Source organism: Bos grunniens, chromosome 29 (assembly GCF_055505025.1).
Source record: "Bos grunniens cultivar Pamir isolate PY7600 chromosome 29, Bosgru_T2T1.0, whole genome shotgun sequence".
Taxonomy (NCBI): Eukaryota; Metazoa; Chordata; class Mammalia; order Artiodactyla; family Bovidae; genus Bos; species Bos grunniens.
In genome coordinates, this window is record NC_141193.1 from 162717 (window position 1) to 187080 (window position 24364).

Consider the following 24364-nt stretch of genomic DNA (forward strand, 5'->3'; position numbering starts at 1 on the left):
GGTCCCTCCAGCACAACCTCTGTCTCGGGCTGGCTCAGAGCAGCACACGGTCGGCACGGGGCTGGGGCACCGCTGGCCTGCAGCTGGGACTCATCACTGCTGGCGTGTGGTAGAGACAGCTGGGCCAGCTGTTGGCTGTCACAGGATGGGGGCTACTCCAGGGGCTCCAAATACAGCAGCTCCACAGAGACCTCCACCCCCAGCCCAGGCCGGGTGGGAAGGGGCCATGGGTGGGGTGCTCGAAGCCCTGAGCCACCCTGTGGTTAAGGCCCCTGCAATTAGTCTGCCCTGTCATTGGCCTGGCCACAGCAAGGCCCCAATGGCCTCGCCCCAGCCACACAGAGTGTGCGTGTGTGTTTAGCAACCCCCTTCTCTGCATCTGGTAGGGGGTTGCACAGGAAGGTAAAATAGGGAAGTACTTGTGCCAAAGACACTTAGAAATGTCCTCACCCCAAGTGTCTCCTCTCTGTACAGTTGTTGGGGGTGCTCCTGTGCTGTGTGTGTGATGGGCGTGTGCACAGATGGTGGTGTGACCGCGCCTGTCTGCTTGTGTGTCTTTGTCCAGCCCCCCTGATCTAGGAGGGAGGGAACCCATTGCTGGGATGGAGATCAATCAGAATTAAAGGAATGTGAGGTCAGGAGGACAGCGTGACACAAAGAGAGAGGTCAGCACAGGCCCAGCCACAGACAGGAACGTGCAGGGCAAGGACGGATCTCACTGGCCAGGGAGTCCCCTTAACAGGCGTGCACACACACTGACTCGAGGATGGGCACACACGTGGACTCGGAGACTCACCACACATGTTCTGGAAGAGCGGCCACTAAACCACAGCGTGGCAGAGATCAAAAGCCCAAGTTCCCCAACTTCATTCTAAAATACTCAGGCGCCTCCACCCAGAAGCCGCAAGCTGCCTGGTGCCTGCACGAAGGGGACAGTCGGCACAGCCAAGCCAGCGGGACACAGCGGCCCGCCGCGGACGCTGGGGGCAGCCCGGGGGGCCTTGCTGTGGTGGTCCCGGGGGTGGCTCGCCTCGGGAAGACGCCCTCCCCAGCCCCAGCCAGGAACAGTCCCAGAAGGCACTTTCTGGAACCAGGTCTTTTTAATTGAACAGCCGAGGCTGGTGAGTGGGGAGGAAGGAGCTGGCCTGAGGGCCAGGGGTTAGGGAACTGGGGGCATCGAGCTGAGGGGAAGTCCCTGAGGCCCGAGTGAAAGACCTTCAGAGTCAGTGTTAGATGCCCGGGCTAGGGCGGGGGTAGGCCTCAGCCCTGTAGATGGTCAGGACTCCAGGGGGCTGGGGTAGAGCCCTGGGGTTGGGGTCCCTGGTCAGGACAGGGACAGGGCCCGGCCTGTCAGTCATAGTCGGCGTCATCGAACTTGGTGCTGAAGAAGGCGGCAGAGCCCTTGGCCAGCCGAGACAGGTGCAGGGCGCCGGTCACCAGCAGCACCAGGAGCAGGACCGGCGGCACCAGCGCCCACATCGTGGCCAGGATGTTGTAGCACTTGGCTTTGGAGCCGAGACGCCGGGCTGCCTCCAGATCTCCAGCCACCTTCTGGTCTCGGGCCTGCGGACCAGCAGCAGGGCCAGGTCTCTACAGGTTCGCAGGCACTGCGGGCCCCGCCACCCCCATCCCAGGCAGCCAGAGTCCACACCTTGGGGGACCCATGATGAACCCAAAACCTGGATGGAGGGGAGAGGCCTGAGGGGATACTGTCTGGGCTGGGCTCACTCCCTTCACTGCCCCCAGCTGGACACATGGGCTCGACCTTCCTTGGGGGGCCTTGGGTGGTAAAAGGTTCAGCCTAAGTTGAGGCTGAGGGGAGCCGCTGCACCCTCCCACTCCAGTTAATGGACCCAGTGGCCATCCCAAGCCAGCATCTACCTTCCACGACTCCCGAGGGTAGGGAGTCCTCATTGGTGCTGGGAGGCCGCCACCACAGGAGCTGAAGCTAGGGAGCTGTGCTAACAGGAGCCCCGACGTGTGAAAAGCCCCATTTGAAAGAAGAGACCCCCTTCGGTAAGGCCTGATCTACCCTGGGTTCTTTGGGACAGACTAGACACCGCCCTTCATTTTTATGAACAGCAGTCAGACTCAGAAGCCCTCATGGGAGGCAGGCCTCCCCCCACCATCAGGCTGGAAGACACCCAGCAGAGTCCTCCTGCATTCCGGCTTGATAAGCAGCCCCCATGAAATGCTCCTGGGCCCCCACGAAGCCCCCCAGGCCCACCTTGATGGAGTAGGCCAGCGCCAGGAAGCCGAGGCAGCACAGGTTCAGGTAGAGGGCGCTGAACACGGACCAGATCAAGTGGTCTCGAGGTGGGGGTCGCGGAGCCCCCAGCGTCAGGGCCGTGTGGGCGTTGCCGTCGGCCTTGCGGGGCGTCGGGGCCCGGGGGTCCTCGCGGGGGTACGACGTGTCCATGGGTTCCAGCGCCGTCTCCTCGCTCGGACTCCTGCTTCGAGGGTGGGCGCCCCGCCGCTTATAGCCCTCGCCGCCGCCCGGCTGATCGCCCGCCGCTAAATATAACGACAAATGACAGCCCGCCGAGCGCCGCCCCGCCCGCGAGCCCACCGCCCGCCCCGCAGGGAGCCCCGCCCCTCGGAGAGCTACCCCCTCACCGGGAAACGCTACCCACAGGCTGGCGGGCGGTGGGGAGCCGCCGGAGCCCCTCCTATCCTCGGGTCCAGCTGGGAAACCCCCATCGAAGGCGGCCGGCCCAGGCACGCTGTGGCTGCGGTCTGCCCACCAGAGCCCCCTCCCCCGCGGACAAAAGCGGGTGGAGGCGCCGGGTCAGGGCCAATGTGGCTGGGTGGCCGCCTTGGCTTCTACTGTCCTCGGCAATGCCCAGATCACCGTCTGATCACCCGTGTCCAGCCTTAGGGATATGACAGTCCCCGTGAGTGCCGGTGGAAGGAAGCAGGCCACATCCAGGTGGAACTGGACAGTGCTAAGGAGAAAACGGAGTGTGGAGAGAGAAAGCCGGGGGTGCGCGTGTTGGGGGGCGGGCTGTGACCTGGCCCTGCTGGTGGAAGCTGCAGGGAGGCCTCCTCCCTCATGGCAGGCAGCTGCCTCTCAGGCTGGCTGCTGCTTCCTCCCCAGTCCAGAGCTGTTTGTGGGGGGTGAGCTTTTTATGTCTTAAGCCTGGTTTCATCTCCCTCCAGACGGCCCAGCAGCATCTGTGTGCCTGCGAATCACATGTATGTCAAGGGCCAGATTGGATGTAAGAGTTGGACTATAAAGAAAGCTGAGCACCAAAGAATTAATACTTTTAAACTGTGATGTTGGAGAAGACTCTTGAGAGTCCCTTGGACTGCAAGGAGATCAAACCAGTCCATCCTAAAGGAAATCAGTCCGAGAATTCATTGGAAAGACTGATGCTGAAGCTAAAACTCCAATACTTTGGCCACTGGATGCAAAGAGCTGACTCATTGGAAAAGACCCTGATGCTGGGAAAGACTGAATGCAGGAGGAGAAGGGGACGACAGAGGATGAGATGGTTGGATGACATCACCGACTCGATGGACATAAGTTTGAGCAAGCTCCAGGAGTTGATGATGGACAGGGAAGCCTGGGGTGCTGCAGTCCGTGGGGTCGTAGAGTCGGACACGACTGAGTGACTGAACTGACTGACTGAGATTGATGTAACCAAGTGCCCGCTCCATGGAGGAGGGCTCCTGGGCTCTCCAGCCTGCTCCTCTAAGAGAGACCTCAGGCTCCCAAACCTTCTGTCTGAGTTGGGACTGCTATAGCTAGTGCCCAGACCAGTGACTCATAAATAATAGAAATGCATCTCTCACTTTTCTAAAGGCTTGAAGGTCCAAGATAAGGGTGCCAGCGTGGATGGGCCCTTATTGCAGACAGCCTACTTTCCTCTGCTCCTCACTGGTGGAAGGAGCTGAGGGAGGGATCCACCCTCATGACCTTCTAACCTCCTAATACCATCACTTTAGGGTTTCAGTAGGAATTTGGGGGAACACAAGCATTCCCTCCACTGTACCCTCTGCCCAGTCCCCGCCCCTGGCACAGGTGGCCATTGGCCACCTCGCATGATGGTCCTCTTCTGCACACTTTACCTGCCACTGGAAGAGGTGAGCACTGAGACACATCGTCTTCTTTCTCTCGTCAGAGCCAATTTATCCTCTGCCTATAAATCTTTGAGCAGCCCTTCAAGAAGCTGTATCAGATGTGCCTTAATCTTTGTATTACTCATTTCTTAAAGGAATTTTAATCTATTGGGCTTAAATTATACATCCCTCACCCATCCAGCTCCACCCATCCCCTGCCCCTCACACCGAATCTACTTGGTCCCAATTCCAGAATGGGCAGAATCTCAGCGCCACTGAGGCCAAGTCAAGCGCCCTTCCCCTGGATTAGCGCAGCCGCTCTGCATTCCCTCTACAGCAGCCAGAGTGGGCTTGTTACAGCGTGAAGCACACGTTTCCTTCAACTTCTTTGATTCAGGGAATTTGCTTCCAGGTCCACCTTTTATGTTATATTACCTACTTGGAATATCCCTCATAAATGGCCATTCTGTTCTAGGTGGTTTTAGTAGGACTTTGCCATTTTTGTGATATATACGGCTTCTGAGACAGTTCTTAGATATAAAGTAAACAGTTGGCCGGCAGGTGGCGAGCTCCTTTCTTATATCTAATCTGTGGGTTCTGTCTGAGACAAACAAATACCTCAAAAGGACTTGCTGCTGCAATGCAGATTGTGCGTGATTCGTGGTGTACCTCGATGCTCAGTTTTCTTGGGTTTGATGAGCAATCTGGAGTCAATACAACCAATTCCATAACCAACCTACCCTAACATGTGAGTCCTTAGGTCAGGAGGCCAGTGGTGTAGCAGCTTTTAAATGCTTAATCTGCACTACCAGTTTTTGCTGCTTGTCTTTCTAACTTGTAAATTCTGCATTCCCAGTAGGACTTGCATGAGACCCACTCCAGCTTAAACTGGAAGTAACTCATTTCAAGATCCAGTTCGGCTTTTAAATGAGACCCAGCCTGACTCTGGATGGTAAACACCAACAGTTCCTAACGTGGAGTCTGAGGACTGGGAGAGGATTGGACCAGCAGAACTCCACACGTGAATAGTGCAGCAGGGGGCCCCACACCGACCGGAAACTGTGCGTTGGGACTCACAGTTCCCACATAGGTGCTGAGACAGATTTGGGGGGCTGGGGTTTTACATCCAAAATAGGGAACTCTGAAAACTGCGGCTTGGGGGACCCTCCCAGTGAGAGATTGGTTGCCCAGTGCAACCAAGGCAAGGCTGTGGGTGCCCGAGGGGTGGGGGTGGGGGGTCTCTGTCTCCATTGTCCCAAGACGTCCTCCTTCCCAGCCTCCTTAGAAAAGTTATATCCTTCACACTCAGATAAATTCAGATCTCGAATCTGGTCCAGATAACAGAAAGGCGCTGAAAGGACACTGCCCCCTGCTGGGTGAGTGGCCAGCGAAGGGGCTAGAGCGGAGGGAGGGCGAGCCCCGGGGCTCCTGGGGAGGCTGAGAGTCTGGGAGGAAGAGATGGAGGCCCAGGACGGGGGGCCCACCGGGCACTGGCCTGCTCAGGCCCCAGGGGATGGGCGGAAAGGACGGGCACTGTGGCCCAGCAGGGGGGCCCCTGAGTCACGGCCCCTGGCTGTCACCTGGACCCTCACCACCTCTTCTCCCCTAGTCTAGGGGCCGGAAGATGGTGGCCAATACCACCGGGGCCCAGAGCCATGCCCCACCCCCAGTGCCTGGACATCTGCACCCTGGGCCTGGGCCTCCTGACCATCAGGCTGATTGTTCTTATGTGTGCAGACCTGACCGCCACCAGAGGACTTTATAGTTTGTGCAGGATAGCAGAGGCTATTGCCCATGACAGGCACCCCACGAGCTCCCCTGTCCACTGCTGGTCTGCACCTGGGGCTATGGCCCTGCCCTTGTCCCCACCCTTTTATAAAGCAGTTTATACCTGAATATTTGTTGGAAGGACTGATGCTGAAGCTGAAGCTCTAATACTTTGGCCACCTAATGTAAAGAGCCGATTCATTGGAAAAGACCCAGATGCTGTGAAAGATTGAGCTCAGGAGGAGAAGGGGGCAATAGAGGATGAGATGGTTGGATGGCATCACTGACTCAATAGCCATGAGTTTGAGGGAGATAGTGAAGGACAGGGAAGTCTGGCGTGCTGCAGTTCATGGGGTCGCAGAGAGTTGGACATGACTTGGGAACTAAACAATACCTGTCAACAATTGAATTCAACATGCGTGCTAAGTCACTTTAGGTGTGTCTGACTCTGTGCGACCCTATGGAACTAGCATCACCTGGGGATGCTCTCTTCTTACCTAGAGCAGACAGGAGGCTCCTTCCCCCAGGATCCTGCTGGCCAAATGCTCCACCCTTGGGAACTTCAGCTACGCACAGGGCTGGCAGAGCAGCCAAGGAGAGAAAGGCTTTTATGCTCAGTGGCTCAGTCATGTCCAACTGTCTGTGACTGCATGGACTCTAGCCCACCATGCTCCTCTGTCCATGGGATGCTCCAGGCAAAAGTACTGGAGTGGGTTGCCATTTCATCCTCCAGGGGATCTTCCCGACTGGGATCAAACTCTCGTCTCCTGCATTGGCAGGCAGATTCTTTACCACCAAGCCACAGAGGAAGCCCCAGAATGGTAGCAAATCTGAAATTTGTTTTGAAAACTCAACATGGCTAATTATAGGGCTTCCCTGGTGGCTCAAGATGGCTCAAGGAGACCTGGGTTCGATCCCTGGGTCAGGAAGATCCCCTGAAGAAGATAATGGCAACCCACTCCAGTATGCTTGCCTGGAGAATTCCATGGACAGAGGAGCCTGGCGGGTTGCAGCCCATGGGGTCACAAAGAATTGGACATGACTGAGTGACTAACACCTTGACTTTGATGGCTAAACTATATGACCCAAAACATTTAACCTACTCCTGTGTATCATATTCATGTTCCAAATACAAATTAATCCTATCCAGCATTGGAATTGGCACATGTCAGTTCTACTGCAAGACAGATGGGAGACAGTAAAATGAGAATGAAATCATATTAAAGAGACGGAAAATAACTGAATATCTAGATACAGTCAGAATCTCTTTTCTAAAGTCCTAGAAGAAAGTTTTACTGTTCTGCCTGATTTTCTCTAATGGGTCTAGGCATTGCGATGCCATCTCACTTTGGATGTAACTGTGAAGTAATCTATTAACTGCACCTACAAAAAACAGGAAACAAACAGAGATCATTCTGTCGTTTTTGAGATTGCATCCAAGTACTGCATTTCGGACTCTTGTTGACCATGATGGCCACTCCATTTCTTCTAAGGGATTCCTGCCCACAGTAGTAGATATAATGGTCATCTGAGTTAAATTCACCCATTCCAGCCCATCTTAGTTCGCTGATTCCTAGAATGTCAACGTTCACTCTTGCCATCTCTTGTTTGACCACTTCCAATTTGCTTGATTCATGGACCTAACATTCCAGGTTCCTATGCAATATTGCTCTTTACAGCGTCAGACCTTGCTTCTATCACCAGTCACATCCACAACTGGGTATTGTTTTTGCTTTGGCTCCATCCCTTCATTCTTTCTACAGCTATTTCTCCACTGAGCTCCAGTAACATATTAGGCACCTACCGAACTGGGGAGTTCCTCTTTCAGTGTCCTGTCTTTTTGCCTTTTTGTACCGTTCATGGGGTTCTCAAGGCAAGAACACTGAAGTGGTTTGCCATTCCCTTCTCCAGTGGACCACATCTGTCAGACCTCTCCACCATGACCCGTCTGTCTTGGGTGGCCCCACACGGCAGGGCTTAGTTTCATTGAGTTAGACAAGCTGTGGTCCGTGTGACAGATTGGCTAGTTGTCTGTGATTGTGGTTTTCAGTCTGTCTGCCCTCTGATCCCCTCTCTGTTCGTTTCCAAGGCAAACCATTCAATATCACAGTAATCCAAGTCTATGCCCCAACCAGGAACGCTGAAGAAGCTGAAGTTGAACGGTTCTATGAAGACCTACAAGACCTTTTAGAACTAACACCCAAAAAAGATGTCCTTTTCATTATAGGGGACTGGAATGCAAAAGTAGGAAGTCAGGAAACACCTGGAGTAACAGGCAAATTTGGCCTTGGAGTACAAAATGAAGCAGGGCAAAGGCTAATAGAGTTTTCCCAAGAGAACACACTGGTCATAGCAAACATCTTCCTCCAACAACACAAGAGAAGACTCTACACGTGGACATCACCAGATGGTCAACACCGAAATCAGATTGATTATGTTCTTTGCAGCCAAAGATGGAGACGCTCTATACAGTCAGCAAAAACAAGACCAGGAGCTGACTGTGGCTCAGATCATGAACTCCTTATTGCCAAATTCAGACTTAAATTGAAGAAAGTAGGGAAAAACCACTAGACCATTCAGGTATGACCTAAATCAAATCCCTTATGATTTATACAGTGGGAATGAGAAATAGATTTAAGGGACTAGATTTGATAGACAGAGTGCCTGATGAACTATGGACGGAGGTTCATGACATTGTACAGGAGACAAGGATCAAGACCATCCCCATGGAAAAGAAATGCGAAAAGGCAAAATGGCTGTCTGGGGAGGCCTTACAAATAGCTGCGAAAAGAAAAGAAGTGAAAAGCAAAGGAGAAAAGAAAAGATATTCCCATCTGAATGCAGAGTTCCAAAGAATAGCAAGGAGAGATAAAAACGCCTTCCTCAGTGATCAATGCAAAGAAATAGAGGAAAACAACAGAATAGGAAAGACTAGAGATACCAAGGGAACACTTCATGCAAAGATGGGCACAATAAAGGACAGAAATGGTATGGACCTAACAGAAGCAGAAGATTTTAAGAAGATATGGCAAGAATACACAGAAGAACTGTACAAAAAAGATCTTCACGACCCAGATAATCACGATGGTGTGATTACTCACCTAAAGCTAGACATCCTGGAAGGTGAAGTCAAGTGGGCCTTAGAAAGCATCACTACGAACAAAGCTAGTGGAGGTGATGGAATTCCAGTTGAGGTATTTCAAATCCTGAAAGATGGTGCTATGAAAGTTCTCCACTCAATATGCCAGCAAATTTGGAAAACTCAGCAGTGGCCACAGGACTGGAAAAGGTCAATTTTCATTCCAATCCCAAAGAAAGGCAATGCCAAAGAATGCTCAAACTACCGCACAGTTGCACTCATCTCACAGGCTAGTAAAGTAATGCTCAAAATTCTCCAAGCCAGGCTTCAGCAATACGTGAACCATGAACTTCAGATGTTGAAGTTGGTTTTAAAAAGGCAGAGGAACCAGAGATCAAATTGCCAACATCTGTTGGATCATCGAAAAAGCAAGAGAGTTCCAGAAAAACATTCTATTCTATTTCTGCTTTATTGACTATGCCAAAGCCTTTGACTGTGTGAATCACAATAATCTGTGGAAAATTCTGAAAGAGATGGGAATATCAGACCACCTGACCTGCCTCTTGAGAAACCTGTATGCAGGTCAGGAAGCAACAGTTAGAACTGGACATGGAACAACAGACTGGTTCCAAATAGGAAAAGGAGTAGGTCAAGGCTGTATATTGTCACCCTGCTTATTTAACTTCTATGCAGAGTACATCATGAGAAACGCTGGGCTGGCAGAAGCACAAGCTGAAATCAAGATTTCCAGGAGAAATATCAATAACCTCAGATATGCAGATAACACCACCCTTATGGCAGAAAGTGAAGAGGAACTAAAAAGCCTCTTGATGAAAATGAAGGAGGAGAGTAGGAAAGTTGGCTTAAAGCTCAACATTCAGAAAACTAAGATCATGGCTTCTGGTCCCATCACTTCATGGGAAATAAATGGGGAAACAGTGGAAACAGTGTCAGACTTTATTTTTGGGGGGCTCCAAAATCACTGCAGATGGTGATTGCAGCCATGAAATTAAAAAATGCTTACTCCTTGGAAGGAAAGTTATGACCAACCTAGATAGCATATTTAAAAGCAGAGACATTACTTTGCAAACAAAGGTCCGTCTAGTCAAGGCTATGGTTTTTCCTGTGGTCATGTATGGATGTGAGAGTTGGACTGTGAAGAAGGCTGAGCGCCAAAGAATTGATGCTTTTGAACCGTGGTGTTGGGGAAGACTCTTGAGAGTCCCTTGGACTGCAATGAGATCCAACCAGTCCATTCTGAGGGAGATCAGCCCTGGGATTTCTTTGGAAGGAATGATGCTAAAGCTGAAACTCCAGTACTTTGGCCACCTCATGTGAAGAGTTGACTCATTGGAAAAGACTCTGATGCTGGGAGGGATTGGGGGCAGAAGGAGAAGGGGAAGACAGAGGATGAGATGGCTGGATGGCATCACTGACTCGATGGACGTGAGTCTGAGTGAACTCCGGGAGTTGGTGATGGACAGGGAGGCCTGGTGTGCTGCGATTCATGGGGTTACGAAGAGTCGGACACGACTGAGCGATTGAGGTGAACTGAACACAAAACTGGAAAACACTGTCTATAAAGAGGACTCTAAACGTGGACTTGTGATGTGCAGTATGTTTTTTCTTGCTTCATCCCTGCCAGAAAGATGAAAGTGAATCTCTAATTATGGCAAAATGTAGCTTCCCTCATGGAGAAGGCAATGGCACCCCACTCCAGTACTCTTGCCTGGAAAATCCCATGGATGGAGGAGCCTGGTAGGCTGCAGTCCATGGGATCGGTAAGAGTCGGACACAACTCAGTGGCTTCACTTTCACTTCTCACTTTCATGCATTGGAGAAGGAAATGACAACCCACTCCAGTGTTCTTGCCTGGAGAATCCCAGGGACAGGGGAGGCTGGTGGGCTGCCGTCTATGGGGTCGCACAGAATCAGACAGGACTGAAGTGACTTAGCAACAGCAGCAGCTTTCCTTATCAGCCACACACCCTTGGGCTGACATTCAGACTAAAGAATTCTTCACATCATATGAAATTGGAGTAATAGCTATAAAATATATCAAACACCGAAAGCTGCCTAAAACACTGTTGTTTATTCTGAATGAGAAGAAACAGTGTAAAAATCAATTGTTACCAAACTTACCTAGAGGGATCTTTAAAATAAGTCAAATGAGTACTATTCACCCTTCAGAAGGAAGGGAATTCATGCTACATTGTGGATGGACCTTGAGGACATGATGCTCAGTGGAATAAGCCAGTCACCAAACAACATACCCTGTCTGACTCCACTCAAAAAAGGACCTTGCAGGCGTCAGATTCACTGACACAGGAAGTAGACGGTGGGGCAGGGGCTGCAGGAGGGCAGTGGAGGGGAGTGAGTGTTTCCGGGGACGGCGTGTCCCTTTGGGAGGGTGGGCAAGTCGTGGAGGCGGATGGAACTGGTGGCTGCACCACAGTGTGGATATGCTAATGCCCCTGAGCTGCGCTTGGGCATGGCTAAGACGGTAAATGTTATGTGTGTTTTACCACAGTTAAGAAAAAGACAAAGTCTCATGTCAATAATCTGATTAATGATTAGCTCAAGTGTTCTCCCCAGATTGGAAACCAGGCCTCTGTTTAGCCGGAAGGGCTGCCGGCAGGACCTTGGCAGTAGCATGCCACCTGGGCAGAATTGGGGCCATAAAGTCATATGAAGCCTCAGGCATCTGTTCCACCCAACAAGGTCCCAGACAATCCAACCAATTTAGAAACAACAGGAAATAGAAAGTATGAGAAATAAAAACTAACCCAGAATGGGAGTGCCCACTGAAATCCACTGGCATCTCAGACTATAAAACAGGAAACTTGTTTCTCAACCTTTCCCTCTACATTCAGCACATCGATCTCCCTACACAAGACATGCTCAAGGAGGAGAACGAGGTGGCTGTGCTGGGGGCGCCCCAGAGCCAGGCGCCCCTGACGACCACGGTGATCAACATCCCCAGGGAGACCGCCGTGCCCGACCACATCGTGTGGTCCCTGTTCAACACCGTCTTCCTGAACTGGTGCTGCCTGGGCTTCGTGGCATTCGCCTACTCTGTGAAGGTGGGTGGGCACCCGGGGCGTCTCCACGGAAGTGTGTGTGAGCCTGGAGAGGCCCTGCCCAGACGGCACGTGCATGGGGAGCCCCCATGTGTACGGGTCTGTGTGCACGCTCTTTCGTGTGTGTGTTGTGTGTGTGTGAGAGTGTGGCCTGGGGGATCGTTCCCAGGGAGACTCATGGCGAGGCTGCCTGGGTTCACATGGGGTGGAGCTGGGGGTCTGTGTCTCTCGCACCCCAAGACAGCCTCCTTCCCAGCCTCATCAGGGAAGGCACAGCCTTCACACTCAGCTTCAGAACACGAGTCTGGTCCGGAAACGAGGAAGGTGCTGCAAGGACCCTGACCCCTGGTGTGTGAGTGGCCGGTGAAGGGGCCTGAGAGGACGGGAGGCTGAGCCCTGGGGCTCCTGGAGAGGCTGACTGTGAGGACGCAGACAGAGGCCCCAAGAGGGGAAGGTATCACCAGCCACTGTCCTGTCCAGACTCCAGGGAATGGGCCATCGGGTGACTGGGAGCAGCAGGGGAGGGCCTGAGCCACAGCGCCCGGCGGTCACCTGGACCCTCACCACCTCTCCTCCTCCAGTCTAGGGACCGGAAGATGGTCGGCGACATCACTGGGGCCCAGAGCTACGCCTCTACCGCCAAGTGCCTGAACATCTGGGCCCTGGTCCTGGGCATCTTTCTGACCATTGGATCGATCGTTCTTCTCATTTTTGTCTACATGGCAGCCTACGAGACGGCTTTGCGGATGAGTAGACATGGAGGCTACTAGCCGCTGTCCATGGAGGCGGTCCAGGGCCTCCACCTTCCTTGGTGGCTTTGCACCCGAGGCATGAGCCTGCCGCGCCCCCAAGCCATAGGCAGCAGTTTATAGACACAGATTGTCAACCACTGAATCAATAAAGCACCCTTGTCTGTGAAGCTGCTGTGATGTCTCCTGCGGAGGGGACACTGCTATGACCCTGGCGGCCTCTGGGGAGCCCAGAGCAGTCAGCTGCGGGCTGACTGAGAGGGCCAGAACAGAGCTGGTGACCCCACCGCGGTCAACAGGAAGCCCCAGAGGAAAGACCCCTTCGTCCCCTCAAAACCAGCGGGCCCTGCTGGGTGGAAGTCTCGCAGACACTGGGGACCTGGGGCGTTGCTGTGAGCCTGGGATGCAGACGGGGAGATGGGGCCGCTCCTAGCCCAACGCGAAGAGACACCCGGGCAGGTGTTCCTGTCTCTGACGCCCCAGGGGGAGTGGGTGGGGGGCCGCACCCCAGCTGCTGAGCCACTGTGCCCTGCACAGGGTGTCCGGGGTGTCACCCCGAGAGGCTGGAGGAGTCCCGGCAGCCACAGGCTGCGCTGGGAAGTGACCCCGTCCACACGCCCTTTGGGGACCCAGGCTCTCCTGGGCTCACTCAGGGCCCAGGGCCAGTCCTGTCCAGCTCTCACTGAAGTCAGCAGCTCTTCACAGTGGGTTCCCCTCCTCCTGGCACTCAGAGGAGATGGACGCCCCATCCCCACTGGGCCCTACTTGGATCCTCCCTGGAGGACGGTGGCTCAGATGAGGTTGCCCACTCTCTCTTGGGTCCCACATGACAGCAGGAAGGCTCAGCCTCAGGGACGCTGAGTCCTGCGGAAGGAGAGGCTGGCAGACTGCCTCTCTGAGTCCAGGAAGGACTGTCTCCCAGGCAGGGACGGGGGGACAGATGTGTGACCCTGACCCCTGGCCTGTGAACCCCAACCCCGGCAGGCCCTAGGGGGTTCCCACATTCTCTCAGGCGGGCAGCAGTCGCCAGGGCTGCTGGCACTGAGTGTAGCCCGCCTGAGCTTCACCGATTTGCGGTGAGGGTCCTGCTAGGTGGGAGCCCCTGTGCAGGCCGCAAAGGCCCGGGTCCCGGACCTTCTGAAAATCACAGGAGGCCCGAGGCATCAGGCAGGGGAAACCCAGGGCCCTTCCCTCGACGGCCCCGGGTGCTGACGGCCGGGCCGTGAGCAGCTGTGGTCCTTGGAGCCACGGCCCGGCCTGGTTCCCAGCGGACGGTCCCGTGTCCCCTGTCAGCTGTGGGTGACCTGGGCTGGGGTGAGTTGGGGGAGCGGAGGACAGAGCGGGAGGTGGGAGCCCTGGGCCAGGGTGACGTGGGGGTCGGCAGCGGGGCAGGAGCCCGTGGGGAGAAGGCTCTGCCTCTGCTCTGCCTGGACTGGGCCTCGAGGAATTCAGAAGGCACGGCTCCTCAAGACACCGGGTTTGGTCCCGGCTGGGGGAGGGCAGAGCAGGGCAGATGAGTCCCGGGTGGGGGTGGGCAGGCGGGCTGGTGTGCCCCTGGCCTCGCCCCTGGCTCCCTTCCTGTCGCTGCTGGTGCGGGAAGATTCTGCCTCCCCAGCCCACCCAGTGGGATCTGCGCGCTGGACAGCGCCCCTGCCGACTCCAGGGCTTTGCGGGCTACTGGCTCTTCCCACCCTGGAGGCAGTCCTTCTCGACCCCGAGGGACGTGCCTGCCAGCAGTCCCTCCTCCAGGACTCCCTTCCTTGGTGCTGCCCCTCCCCGCTCACGGGTGTCAGACCCACAGGGAGAGGGGCTCCCTCCTGGCCCACCCTGGGATCCCAGCCTCCCCGCAGCCTCTCCAAGTCAGGGGGCTGGCGGAGGGACAGATTGGGGGGGAGGGGGCACCCACATGAGGAGTCAGGGGACGAGGGGGTGGCTCCGCTGCCCCTCCACACGCCCCAGCCCAGCTGGCCGTGGGCGGGTCTGCCCTGCCCCTCGAGTGCCCCCGTGTCTGGAGGCCACGGCAGAAGCAGGGATGGGGCTGATGTCGAGGGCGGGGCAGGGCCGGGGCCTCTCCTCTAGCTGAGCAGCACGGGGCGCTCTCTGCAGTGGTGGACGCTGTGCTCCTGTTGCCTTTCCGGCAGAGGGGCCCTGCGGGGCCGTGTGAAGGACAGTGACGAGAGGGCCGTGCTGCAGGGTGTGAGGGAGCTGGGCGCCAGGAGAGCCCGCACTGACCAGCGTCAGCGTGTGGGACAGTGCGGGGTGGGAGGAGGTGGGCTCGGGCTCACGTCCAGGCTGGACTCTCGAGGGCCCCCTCCCCAGGTCAAACCACAGCGCCCTCACACACAAACCCTCCTTTTATTTCACGGGGGCAGGTGCCTGGATAGGCTGCGGGGAAAGGGGCGACTGCCTCGGGCTGTGGGCAGGCCTAGTGGCCTCCGTAGTTCTGCATGAGCTCCGAGACTGCCTGAACGATCATCAGGGAGCCGGTGGACACGAGGACGATGAGGACGACAGTCAGAAGGATGCCCAGGACCAGGGAGCAAATGTTCAGGCATTTGGCGGTGGAGGCGTAGCTCTGGGCCCCAGTGATGTCGCCGACCATCTTCCGGTCCCTAGACTGCAGGAGGAGAGGTGGTGAGGGTCCAGGTGACCGCCGGGCCTGTGGCTCAGGCCCTCCCCCGCTGGTCCCCACTGCCCGTTCTTCCCAGCGGGGACCCACGCCCGCCTGTCCCCTGGAGTCTGAGCGCGACAGTGGCCGGTGAGCGCTCCTCCCCTCCTGGGGTCTCCATCTGCTTTCCCGCAGACAGTCAGCCTCTCCAGGAGGCCCAGGGCTCTCCCATCCTTTCTCTGGCCGCCTCACTGGCCCCTCACCCACCAGGGGACAAAAGGCTGACCCTGGTCATCCCCACGCACCCCCTGCAGCCTCATCATGACCTGCACGTGTACACACACACACACACACACACAACATGCAGCAGAACAACACACACGGGGGCTCCCAACCCCACGTGCCATCTGGGCAGGGCCTCTCCAGGCTCCCAGACACTTCCGTGGAGACGCCCCGGGTGCCCACCCACCTTCACAGAGTAGGCGAATGCCACGAAGCCCAGGCAGCACCAGTTCATGAAGATGGTGTTGAACAGGGACCACACGATGTGGTCGGGCACGGCGGTGTCGCTGCGGATGTTGATCACCGTGGTCGTCAGGGGCGCCTGGCTCTGGGGCGCCCCCAGCACGGCCACCTCGTGCTCCTCCTTGAGCACCTCATAGGCTGGGGGCACCGCCCCGTGGGCCCCAGTGAGTAAGAGCTGGGATGTGCGGTTCATGGTGGGGACGGAGCAACTGCAGTCCAGATGAGCAACTGTGGTCCAGATGCCACCGCACACTTGGGGGGCCCTCCTTTACCCAGGAGTTTCGATTTCTCCTAAGTTTCCTTTTCCTGGGCCGGTTTCGTTTCGTAAGTGGAAATGGGCTGGGCTTAGGAGGTGGGGTGGACCACTGAGTGTCAGGTTACACCAGAGTCAGTGGGAGGGAGGCTCCTTTCCCAGAGGCTGGAAGGGGCTGGAGGTTTCCTTCCACCCTCCCAGGTTTTTGGCTGGGACTCCCCTCTGTCATAATAAAAAGACAGTTTAACAGGAGAAAAATAACAGTTTACCAACCCGTATACCTCCTGTCTATGCGAGGGACCCAGAAAAGCTCAGCAACTTCCCCAAATGCTGAAGTCAGCACCTAAATGCCATCTGAGCTCAAGATGAGAGGCTGCGGTGGGCAGGAGAGGCCTCCTTGGGGAGGTTACCCCGAAAAGCACAGAAACAAGGGTGGTTTCCTGCAGAGGTCATCCTTGCCGCCTCCACCCATGAAAGTTTCCAGGAAATGCGGTCGCCCCCTGGTCGCTCAGTCGTGCCCGACTCTTCGTGACCCCACGGACTGCAGCCCACCAGGCTCCTCTGTCCATGAGATTTTCCAGGCAAGGATACTGGAGTGGGTTGCCATTTCCTTCTCCAGGGGATCTTCCCAACCCAGGGATCGAACCTGGGTCTCCTGCACTGCAGGCAGACTCTTTACCAACTGAGCTAAATGGAAGCCCCCTGGTACAATAGGGTCACCCTTACAGGGAGGTTTGCCTTGTTCATTAAATGTCTCTCATAGGCTGACTTCTACTCAGCCTCAGAATTAAAAATAACCAGTTAAAATAATCAATGTACCAAAGAGGCTTGTTTGGGGTTATGAATTCTACTTCCCTTAACACCCAAGTCAGGCCCTGTGTTAGCCACACCCCCTTCCCTATTTAGGGATGTGGTCTGGGGACCCTTCCCCAGCCTGGGGGTCTCAGGCCCAAGCCTGCTGCCGCACCCACTGTCCCCACTCGGGCCCCTGCCAGGCCCCACTCAGCCTCACCCCCAGGCCCAGAGGAGCCCCGCCCCCACCGCCAGCCCCCCAGCCGCACAGGCCTCCCCTCTGAGGGGCACTGGCCCCCCAGTCCTGAGTCCCCGCTCCAGGCGGGGTTTGGGTCCTTCCTGGTTGCAGGTCAGCACCCAGCAGCCCGTGTGGCCTGCCCCCCTCATTTCTCATGGGACCTGGGGTGGCTCCAGAGGGAGCCGGCGTGCTGGCAGGACAGTTCCTGGGCTTGGGGCTGTGCCCCCTCCTTAGGGACAGGGTGGGTTGGCTCTGTGGCCAGGCCTCCGCTCTCTTCAGACTTCTTGAAAAGAGCCAGTCATTTTACCAGCAAAAACATTTACACACAGGAATAACAGATAACTGCAATTCAGGACAAGAAAGTCATAGCAAAAACTGTAAACACATTCGGGAAACAAAGGGGAAGATGTTACTCTGTAGAGAAAAAGGAAGCGGTTGAAGGGGCCGCTATGAGCAAAGTCCATCAGAGAGACGCGGCGAGTAGGGTGCTGGCGGTTTCTGTGGCTGAGCTGCAAGGACTCTCGTCGGCCGGAGTTGTTGTTGGCGTGCAGAAGCACCCCCTTCTCCTCTGGGTTCTCTTGGCTGGTCTAAGAATTAAGTTGTCATAAGACAATTAGGACAGAATCACACAGAAGTTTAGCAACATGTACACATGGGAGAGACCCAGGAGAACTGAATCACCATCGAAATGGCCAAGACCCTCACCTTAAACACCATCTTCAACTAAAGACAAGGGAAGATGCTGGGGTAGGCTTTCATGACTTGAAGGGGGAAACTGACCTGGAAATAGAAAAGCAAATGTTTGGGAAGCAAATGTTCACTGGGCCAGGCAGGGACACAGACTGGACTCTGATCTCCAACAAACCCTTTATCCAAATTATTTCAGGCTGTTATGGGAGGCAACAATAAAAGCTTCCCAAATCTTCTGTTTCATTTTCTTTTTTTAAAATCAGCCTAAATTAATCCTTATGCCAAAGAGAAACATTTGGGATAGTAAATTTTGCTCCTCTCCAGTGGGCACTATCATTACAGAATGTTACAAGAAAACCAGAACCAACCTTTCGGCCAACCCAGTATGTCCTTGTGAAAGCCCCCAGCTCTCCTCGGGCTGTGCACAGGCTTCTCGTCACGTTTTCTTTGAGCCAGGGGAAAAACTCTCCAGGCAAACCTGGAACCATGTGTGCCTCCTGGAAGTTTCTGGTTAAGGTGTTACGGAGGCTCGATGACCAACAAGAGGCCTCTGATCCCTCATGAGGAGAAAGCAGAAGGTAAACGCAGCAAGCGCACACCGCCCTTTACCCTCCAGCTGCCAGCAAAGGCTTTGCCCAAGCACAGACGCCGCTGCCAACTGTCACCTTGTGAGGGGCACTGAGGGGTGCTCGTGAGCTGTAGCTTCTGCAGACCCTCGGGTCAGAAGAGAGGCGTCAGCATCAATCAACCAAGGCTACCTCAAATTATGGGTGTCCCAAAGCTGACAAGTAGCCCGATTTACATGGATTGCCCTTCAGTTATCTTACAGATCTTGTTTTTCCATCCAGAGTTGGATTGCTTTGAAGCAAGGAATGGGGCATGGAATTAACTAAGGAATCTGAGCCCAAGTTGGAGTTGGGACAGGCCTGCAGGCTAAGCTTTCTCGCCCTCAGTGCATCAGTGGTGACCCCAAACAGGAAGACATGTCCCTCTGCACCTCGAACAGGAAGGCCTCTCCCCTCCCACCCAGCAGGAGGAAGCAGGTTTCTCTCTGCCGACCCCCACCCCACCAACAGCCCAGCCAGAGACCTCAGAGGCCCAGCCCCCGGAAACCTCGTTACTTTGCACCACGGCTCCTCCAATGGACTCTGGTCATCCCCGCCCCTCCCATCTCCCCCTTCTCCCTCTGTCCAGGTTCTCTGGGTTTCCGTGTGTCCCACCATGGTTCACATATCCTGAGTTGCATTTCCTCTGCTATTCCTGAGTAAACCTGTCTCTGCTGGTGCTGACTGGAAAAAAAGGCACAAACTAAATGTTGAGAATTATGTTTTATTTGGCAGACGAAACTGAGGCCTTAAGCCTGGGAGAAAGCCTCTCTGAAGATAAGGGAGGAGCCAGGACATATAGGAGTTTTGCAACAAAAGCCAAGTAGTCAGAACATCAAAAGATTACTGTTACTTAAAGAAAAAGCAGACATCTTAAGTGATGATTTAGTGCTGTTCTATGAGTGGGAAGATGCAAGTGTCTGGGCTCACTGGAATCATTCCTCTGCCTGCACCTCAGCTCTCTGGGGCAGGGTCCCGCGCTTCCCCATCCAGAGTCCCCTCAGAAGGGCGGCTGTGGTGGCCAAGGGCTTGTCCACAAATCCTTGTTTACTGCTGTGGCAGGCGGCATTCTATGCCTGCAAGCTTCTCCTGCACTTTCAATTCTTGACCTACAGAGTACGCTGTGTAGTTCATATTTATTGAATTCCAATATTCATTAGTTTTGTAAGTTTTTCTTGGGCAATAAAAGTACCCTAGAAACTATAAACCATGTTACCTGCCTAATGGACACCTGCCTGTTTGACCCATCTGGGTCTTGGGCAGACTAGGGATCGAAACGCAAGTGTGGTGGGGAGGCCGCCCTGCACGCCCGGGGCCTGAGGCGGTCAGTGTCTGGTCGTCACCCCCGGGGCCTGAGGCGGTCAGTGTCTGGTCGTCTCCCACGATGGTGGTCAGTGTCTGGTCGTCTCCCACGATGGTGTTGGTGGAGGTTTTCCTCCCTGCTGGGCCAATTCCAGAGTCCCCCCAGCCAGCCCCACGGCGTGGCTCTTACCCCGAAGCCGCTGACCCCACGTAAGGACAGTCCAGCGCCACCCGATTCCGTGTCTATCGCGCCTCGAGGTAGGGGGGTGACTGCTGGGGTGGGGCCACCCGTTGCCCGGTGGCCACACTGACAGCTAGACTTGGGTCCGGGCTCCGCGTGAAGTCATGGTTGGCGCCACGCTGCCCTCTGTCATCTGTCGTTGCTTTTGTCGTTCTGTGGCTCTTTACCTTCACTTTGTGCGCTAAGTAACTCAGTCGTGTTCAGCTCTTTGTGACCCTGTGGCCTGTAGCCCTCCAGGCTCCGCTGCCCGTGGAATTTCCCAGGCAAGAACTGGAGTAGGTAGCCATTCCCTTCTCCAGGGGATCTTCCTGACCCAGAGATCGAACCCAGGTCTCCTGCACTGCAAGCAGATTCTTTACCCTCTGAGCCACCAGGGATTGTCTTTACACTTTTTAGCTGGTGTCTATCTTCACTGATACATGCAAAACTTATCTGCTCAATTTTTAACACCAGAGGCACTGAGAAGCTCATACAGTAGACATGAGGCCACATGTCCCAGAGCTGCAGCCAGTCCCTGCCCACGTCCGGGGCTGGCCTCTCCATCACCAGGAACACGTGCCAGTTGTGGGAAACCACACGGAAAAACAGTGGGTGGAGAATTCTCGAAGCCCATCTCTCCACAAAAGCAGGAAACATTTTGCAAAAAATTTCAGAATCAACATTTTCAGCCTCTGAAAGTAGAGAAAGTCTTGCAGAAATCAGAGGAGTGCTTAATCAAGAAAAAATAGTGTAATTTCAGCACAGGGCTGTGTGGCATTTTAACTTACCCTGGTGCCATCCCTCATGTCTAAGCTCTGTGGCAGCCTCGCAGACAGCAACCTGTAATCTATTTCAGACTCTCGCCAAAGTCTGAAGAGGCAGGGGCACTTCCTAACTCATTCTCTGAGGCCAGAATCACCCAGACACCAAAGTCAGAGAGAGAGACTACAAAGAGAAACAAAGACCAATATCCCTTATGAGTATAGGTTTAAAATCCTCGTCAAGTTCTAGCAAACTGAATCCAATATTATATATACACCACGACTGTTACCAGCTGGAGCTGGAGCCAAACTCAAGGTCAGCTGCTCATTACTCCATGTTTGGCAGACAGACAAGTTTTGTTGGTTGCAGAAGCAAGATGCTTTATTCAGGAACCTGGCAACCTGGGGAGATGGCAGACTGGTGTCCCCCAAACCACTTCTGAGTTGCCGATCAGGGCAAGAGCTTTTAAAGGAAAGCGTCGAGGGTTTGCAGGTGGTGGCTACGTGCAGAGCAGCACAGTCAGCTCTGACCAGCATCCTGAAATTGTGGTGCAGGCTCTGGTGAGCATCATCTTATTTGGAGTGAAGTGAATCTTCAGCTCCAGGGTCGAGTTGTTCTTGTTTTCTTGAGCGCAGGTTTTGGAAGTGTGCCACATGGAGCAACTTATGTCATTTCTATAGCCTGGTCATCATGCAGTTAGCTTTTTCCCTCTGGTGGCAGTTTTCAGTTCAGTTCAGTTCTGAGTCAGGTCCAACTCTTTGCGACCCCATGGACTGCAGCACGCCAGGCCTCCCTGTCCATTATCAACTCCCGGAGGTTACTCAAACTCATGTCCATCGAGTCAGTGATGTCATGCAACCATCTCATCTGCTGTTTTCCCCTTCTCCTCCGGCCTTCAATCTTTCCCAGAATCAGGGTCTTTTCTACTGAGTCAGTTCTTTCCATCAGGTGGACAAAGTATTGGAATTTCAGCTTCAGCATCAGTCCTTCCAATGTATATTCAGGACTGATTTCCCTTAGGATGGACTGGTTGGATCTCCTTGCAGTCCAAGGGTCTCTCAAGAGTCTTCTCCCAACACCACAGTTCAAAAGCATCAGTTCTTCAGCACTCAGCTTGCTTTATGGTCCAACTCTCACATCCATACATGACTACTGGAAAAACAATAGTTTTGACAAGATGGACCTTTGTTGGCCAAGTAAGGTCTTTGCTTCTTAATATGCTGTCCTGGTTGAACATAGCTTTTCTTCCAAGGAGCAAGCATCTTTTAATTTCATGGCTGCAGTCACCATCTGCAGTGATTTTGGAGCCCTAAAAACTAAAGTCTCTCACTGTTTTCATTGTTTCCCCATCTATTGCCATGAAGTGATTGGACCATATGCCATGATCTTAGTTTTCTGAATGTTGAGCTTTAAGCCAACTTTTTCACTCTAACTTTCACCAAGAGGCTTTTTAGTTCTTTGCTTTCTGTCATAAGGGTGGTGTTATCTGCGTATGTGAGGTTATTGATATTTCTCCTGGCAATTTTGATTCCAGCTTGTCCTTCAGCCAGCCTGGCATTTCTCATGATGTACTCTGCATGTAAGTTAAATAAGCAGGGTGACAATGTACAGCCTTGACGTACTCCTTTCCCAATTTGGAACCAGTCCACTGTTCCATGTCCAGTTCTAACTGTTGCTTCTTGACCTGCATACAGATTTCTCAGGAGGCAGGTCAGGTGGTCTGGTATTCCTATCTTTTGAAGAATTTTCCACAGTTTATTGTAATCCACAAAGTCAAAGGCTTTGGCATAGTTAATAAAGCAGTAGATGTTTTTCTGTAATTCTCCTGCTTTTGTGATGATCCAATGGATGGTGGCAATTTGACCTCTGGTTCCTCTGCCTTTTCTAAATCCAGCTTGAACATCTGAAAGTTTACATTTCACATACTGTTGAAGCCTGGCTTGGAGAATTTTGAGCATGACTTTACTAGCGTGTGAGATGAGTGCAATTGTGCGGTAGTTTGAGCATTCTTTGGCATTGCCTTTCTTTGGGATTGGAATGAAAACTGACCTGTTCCAGTCCTGTGGCCACTGCTGAGTTTTCCAAATTTGCTGGCATATTGAGTGAAGCACTTTCAGAGCATCATCTTTCAGGATTTGAAATAGCTCAACTGGAATTCCATCACCTCCACTAGCTTTGTTCATAGTGATGCTTCCTAAGGCCCACTTGACTTTGAACTACAGGATGTCTGGCTCTAAGTAACTAATCACACCATCACGGTTATCTGGGTCATGAAGATCTTTTCTATATAGTTCTGTGTGTTCTTGCCACCTCTTCTTAATATCTTCTGCTTCTGTTAGGCCCATAGCATTTCAATGTTCCCTTGGTATCTCTAATTTCTTGAAGAGATCTCTAGTCTTTCCCATTCTATTGTTTTTGTCTATTTCTTTGCATTAATCACTGGGGAAGGCTTTCTTATCTTCTTGCTATTCTCTGGAACTCTGCATTCAAATGGGCATATCTTTCCTTTTCTCCTTTGCCTTTCACTTCTCTTCTTTTCTCAGCTATTTGTAAGGCCTCCTCAGACAACCATTTTGCCTTTTTGCATTTCTTTTTCTTGGGGATGGTCTTGATCACCGCCTCCTGTACAATGTCACGAACCTCCATCCATAGTTCTTTAGGCACTCTGTCTATCAGATCTAATCCCTTGACTCTATTTGTCGTTTCCGCTGTATCATAAGGGATTTGATTTAGGTCATACTTGAATGGTCTGGTGGTTTTCCCTACTTTCTTCAATTTAAGTCTGAATTTTGCAATAAGGAGTTCATGATCTGAGCCATAGTCAGCTCCTGGTCTTGTTTTTGCTGACTGTATAGAGCTTCTCCATCTTTGGCTGCAAAGAATATAATCAGTCTGATTTCAGTGTTGACCATCTGGTGATGTCCATGTGTAGAGTCTTCTCTGTGTTGTTGGAAGAGGGTGTTTGCTGTGACCAGTGTGTTCCCTTACAAACTCTGTTAGCCTTTGCCTTGCTTCATTTTGTACTCCAAGGCCAAGTTTGCCTGTTACTCCAGGTATCTCTTAACCTCCTACTTTTGCATTCCAGTCCCCTATAATGAAATGGACATCTTTTTTGAGTGTTAGTTCTAGAATGTGTTACAGGTCTTCATAGAACTTTTCAACTTCAGCTTCTTCAGCATTACTGGTCCAGGCATAGACTTGGATTACTGTGGTATTGAATGGTTTGCCTTGGAGACAAACAGATCATTCTGTCATTTTTGAGATTGCATCCAAGTACTGCATTTCGGACTCTTGTTGACTATGATGGCTACTCCCTTTCTTCTAAGGGATTCTTGCCCACAGTAGTAGAAGGCAATGGCACCCAACTCCAGTACTCTTGCCTGGAAAATCCCATGGACGGAGGAGCCTGGTGGGCTGCAGTCCATGGGGTCGCTAAGAGTCGGACACGACTGAGTGACTTCACTTTCACTTTTCACTTTCATGCATTGGAGAAGGCAATGGCACCCCACTCCAGTGTTCTTGCCTGGAGAATCCCAGGGACAGGGAAGCCTGGTGGGCTGCCATCTGTGGGGTCACACAGAGTCGGACACGACTGAAGCAACTTAGCAGCAGCAGTAGCTACAATGGTCTGC

At 53.3% G+C, this 24364-nt stretch overlaps 3 protein-coding genes and 1 long non-coding RNA gene across 6 annotated transcripts; 1 reads left to right on the forward strand and 3 right to left on the reverse strand.

Moving 5' to 3' along the window:
- Positions 1-764: 764 nt before the first annotated feature.
- LOC147341612 (interferon-induced transmembrane protein 1-like) lies at positions 765-12907 on the forward strand. 3 transcript variants are annotated; one of them, XR_015157436.1, is made up of 4 exons: positions 992-1121; positions 11782-11991; positions 12245-12442; positions 12570-12907. XR_015157436.1 is itself a non-coding variant. In XM_086383361.1 (4 exons), exons 2-4 carry the CDS (start codon positions 11806-11808, stop codon positions 12637-12639), a joined length of 348 nt encoding a protein of 115 aa, XP_086239487.1. In that variant the 5' UTR covers positions 996-1121; positions 11782-11805; the 3' UTR covers positions 12640-12907. The 3 variants fall into 3 exon arrangements, 2 of the variants coding, with proteins under 2 accessions (XP_086239486.1, XP_086239487.1); XM_086383361.1 differs by having other exon boundaries at positions 996-1121; positions 12245-12336; XM_086383360.1 differs by lacking the exon at positions 12245-12442 and having other exon boundaries at positions 765-1121.
- On the reverse strand, positions 1082-2535 carry IFITM5 (interferon induced transmembrane protein 5). The gene is made up of 2 exons (XM_086383359.1): positions 2228-2535; positions 1082-1563 (listed from the first exon to the last, which is right to left on the reverse strand). Exons 1-2 carry the CDS (start codon positions 2417-2419, stop codon positions 1351-1353), a joined length of 405 nt encoding a protein of 134 aa, XP_086239485.1. The 5' UTR covers positions 2420-2535; the 3' UTR covers positions 1082-1350.
- Positions 12908-15073: 2166 nt separating the features above from the next.
- LOC147341614 (interferon-induced transmembrane protein 3-like) lies at positions 15074-16163 on the reverse strand. Its single transcript, XM_086383358.1, has 2 exons — positions 15815-16163; positions 15074-15354 (listed from the first exon to the last, which is right to left on the reverse strand). The coding sequence occupies exons 1-2, from the start codon at positions 16061-16063 to the stop codon at positions 15163-15165; spliced, it is 441 nt and encodes a 146-aa protein (XP_086239484.1). The 5' UTR covers positions 16064-16163; the 3' UTR covers positions 15074-15162.
- Positions 16164-17454: 1291 nt separating this feature from the next.
- On the reverse strand, positions 17455-17951 carry LOC147341615 (uncharacterized). Its single transcript, XR_015157437.1, has 2 exons — positions 17859-17951; positions 17455-17740 (listed from the first exon to the last, which is right to left on the reverse strand). It is a non-coding gene; the product is annotated as an uncharacterized LOC147341615 (long non-coding RNA).
- Positions 17952-24364: the final 6413 nt, after the last annotated feature.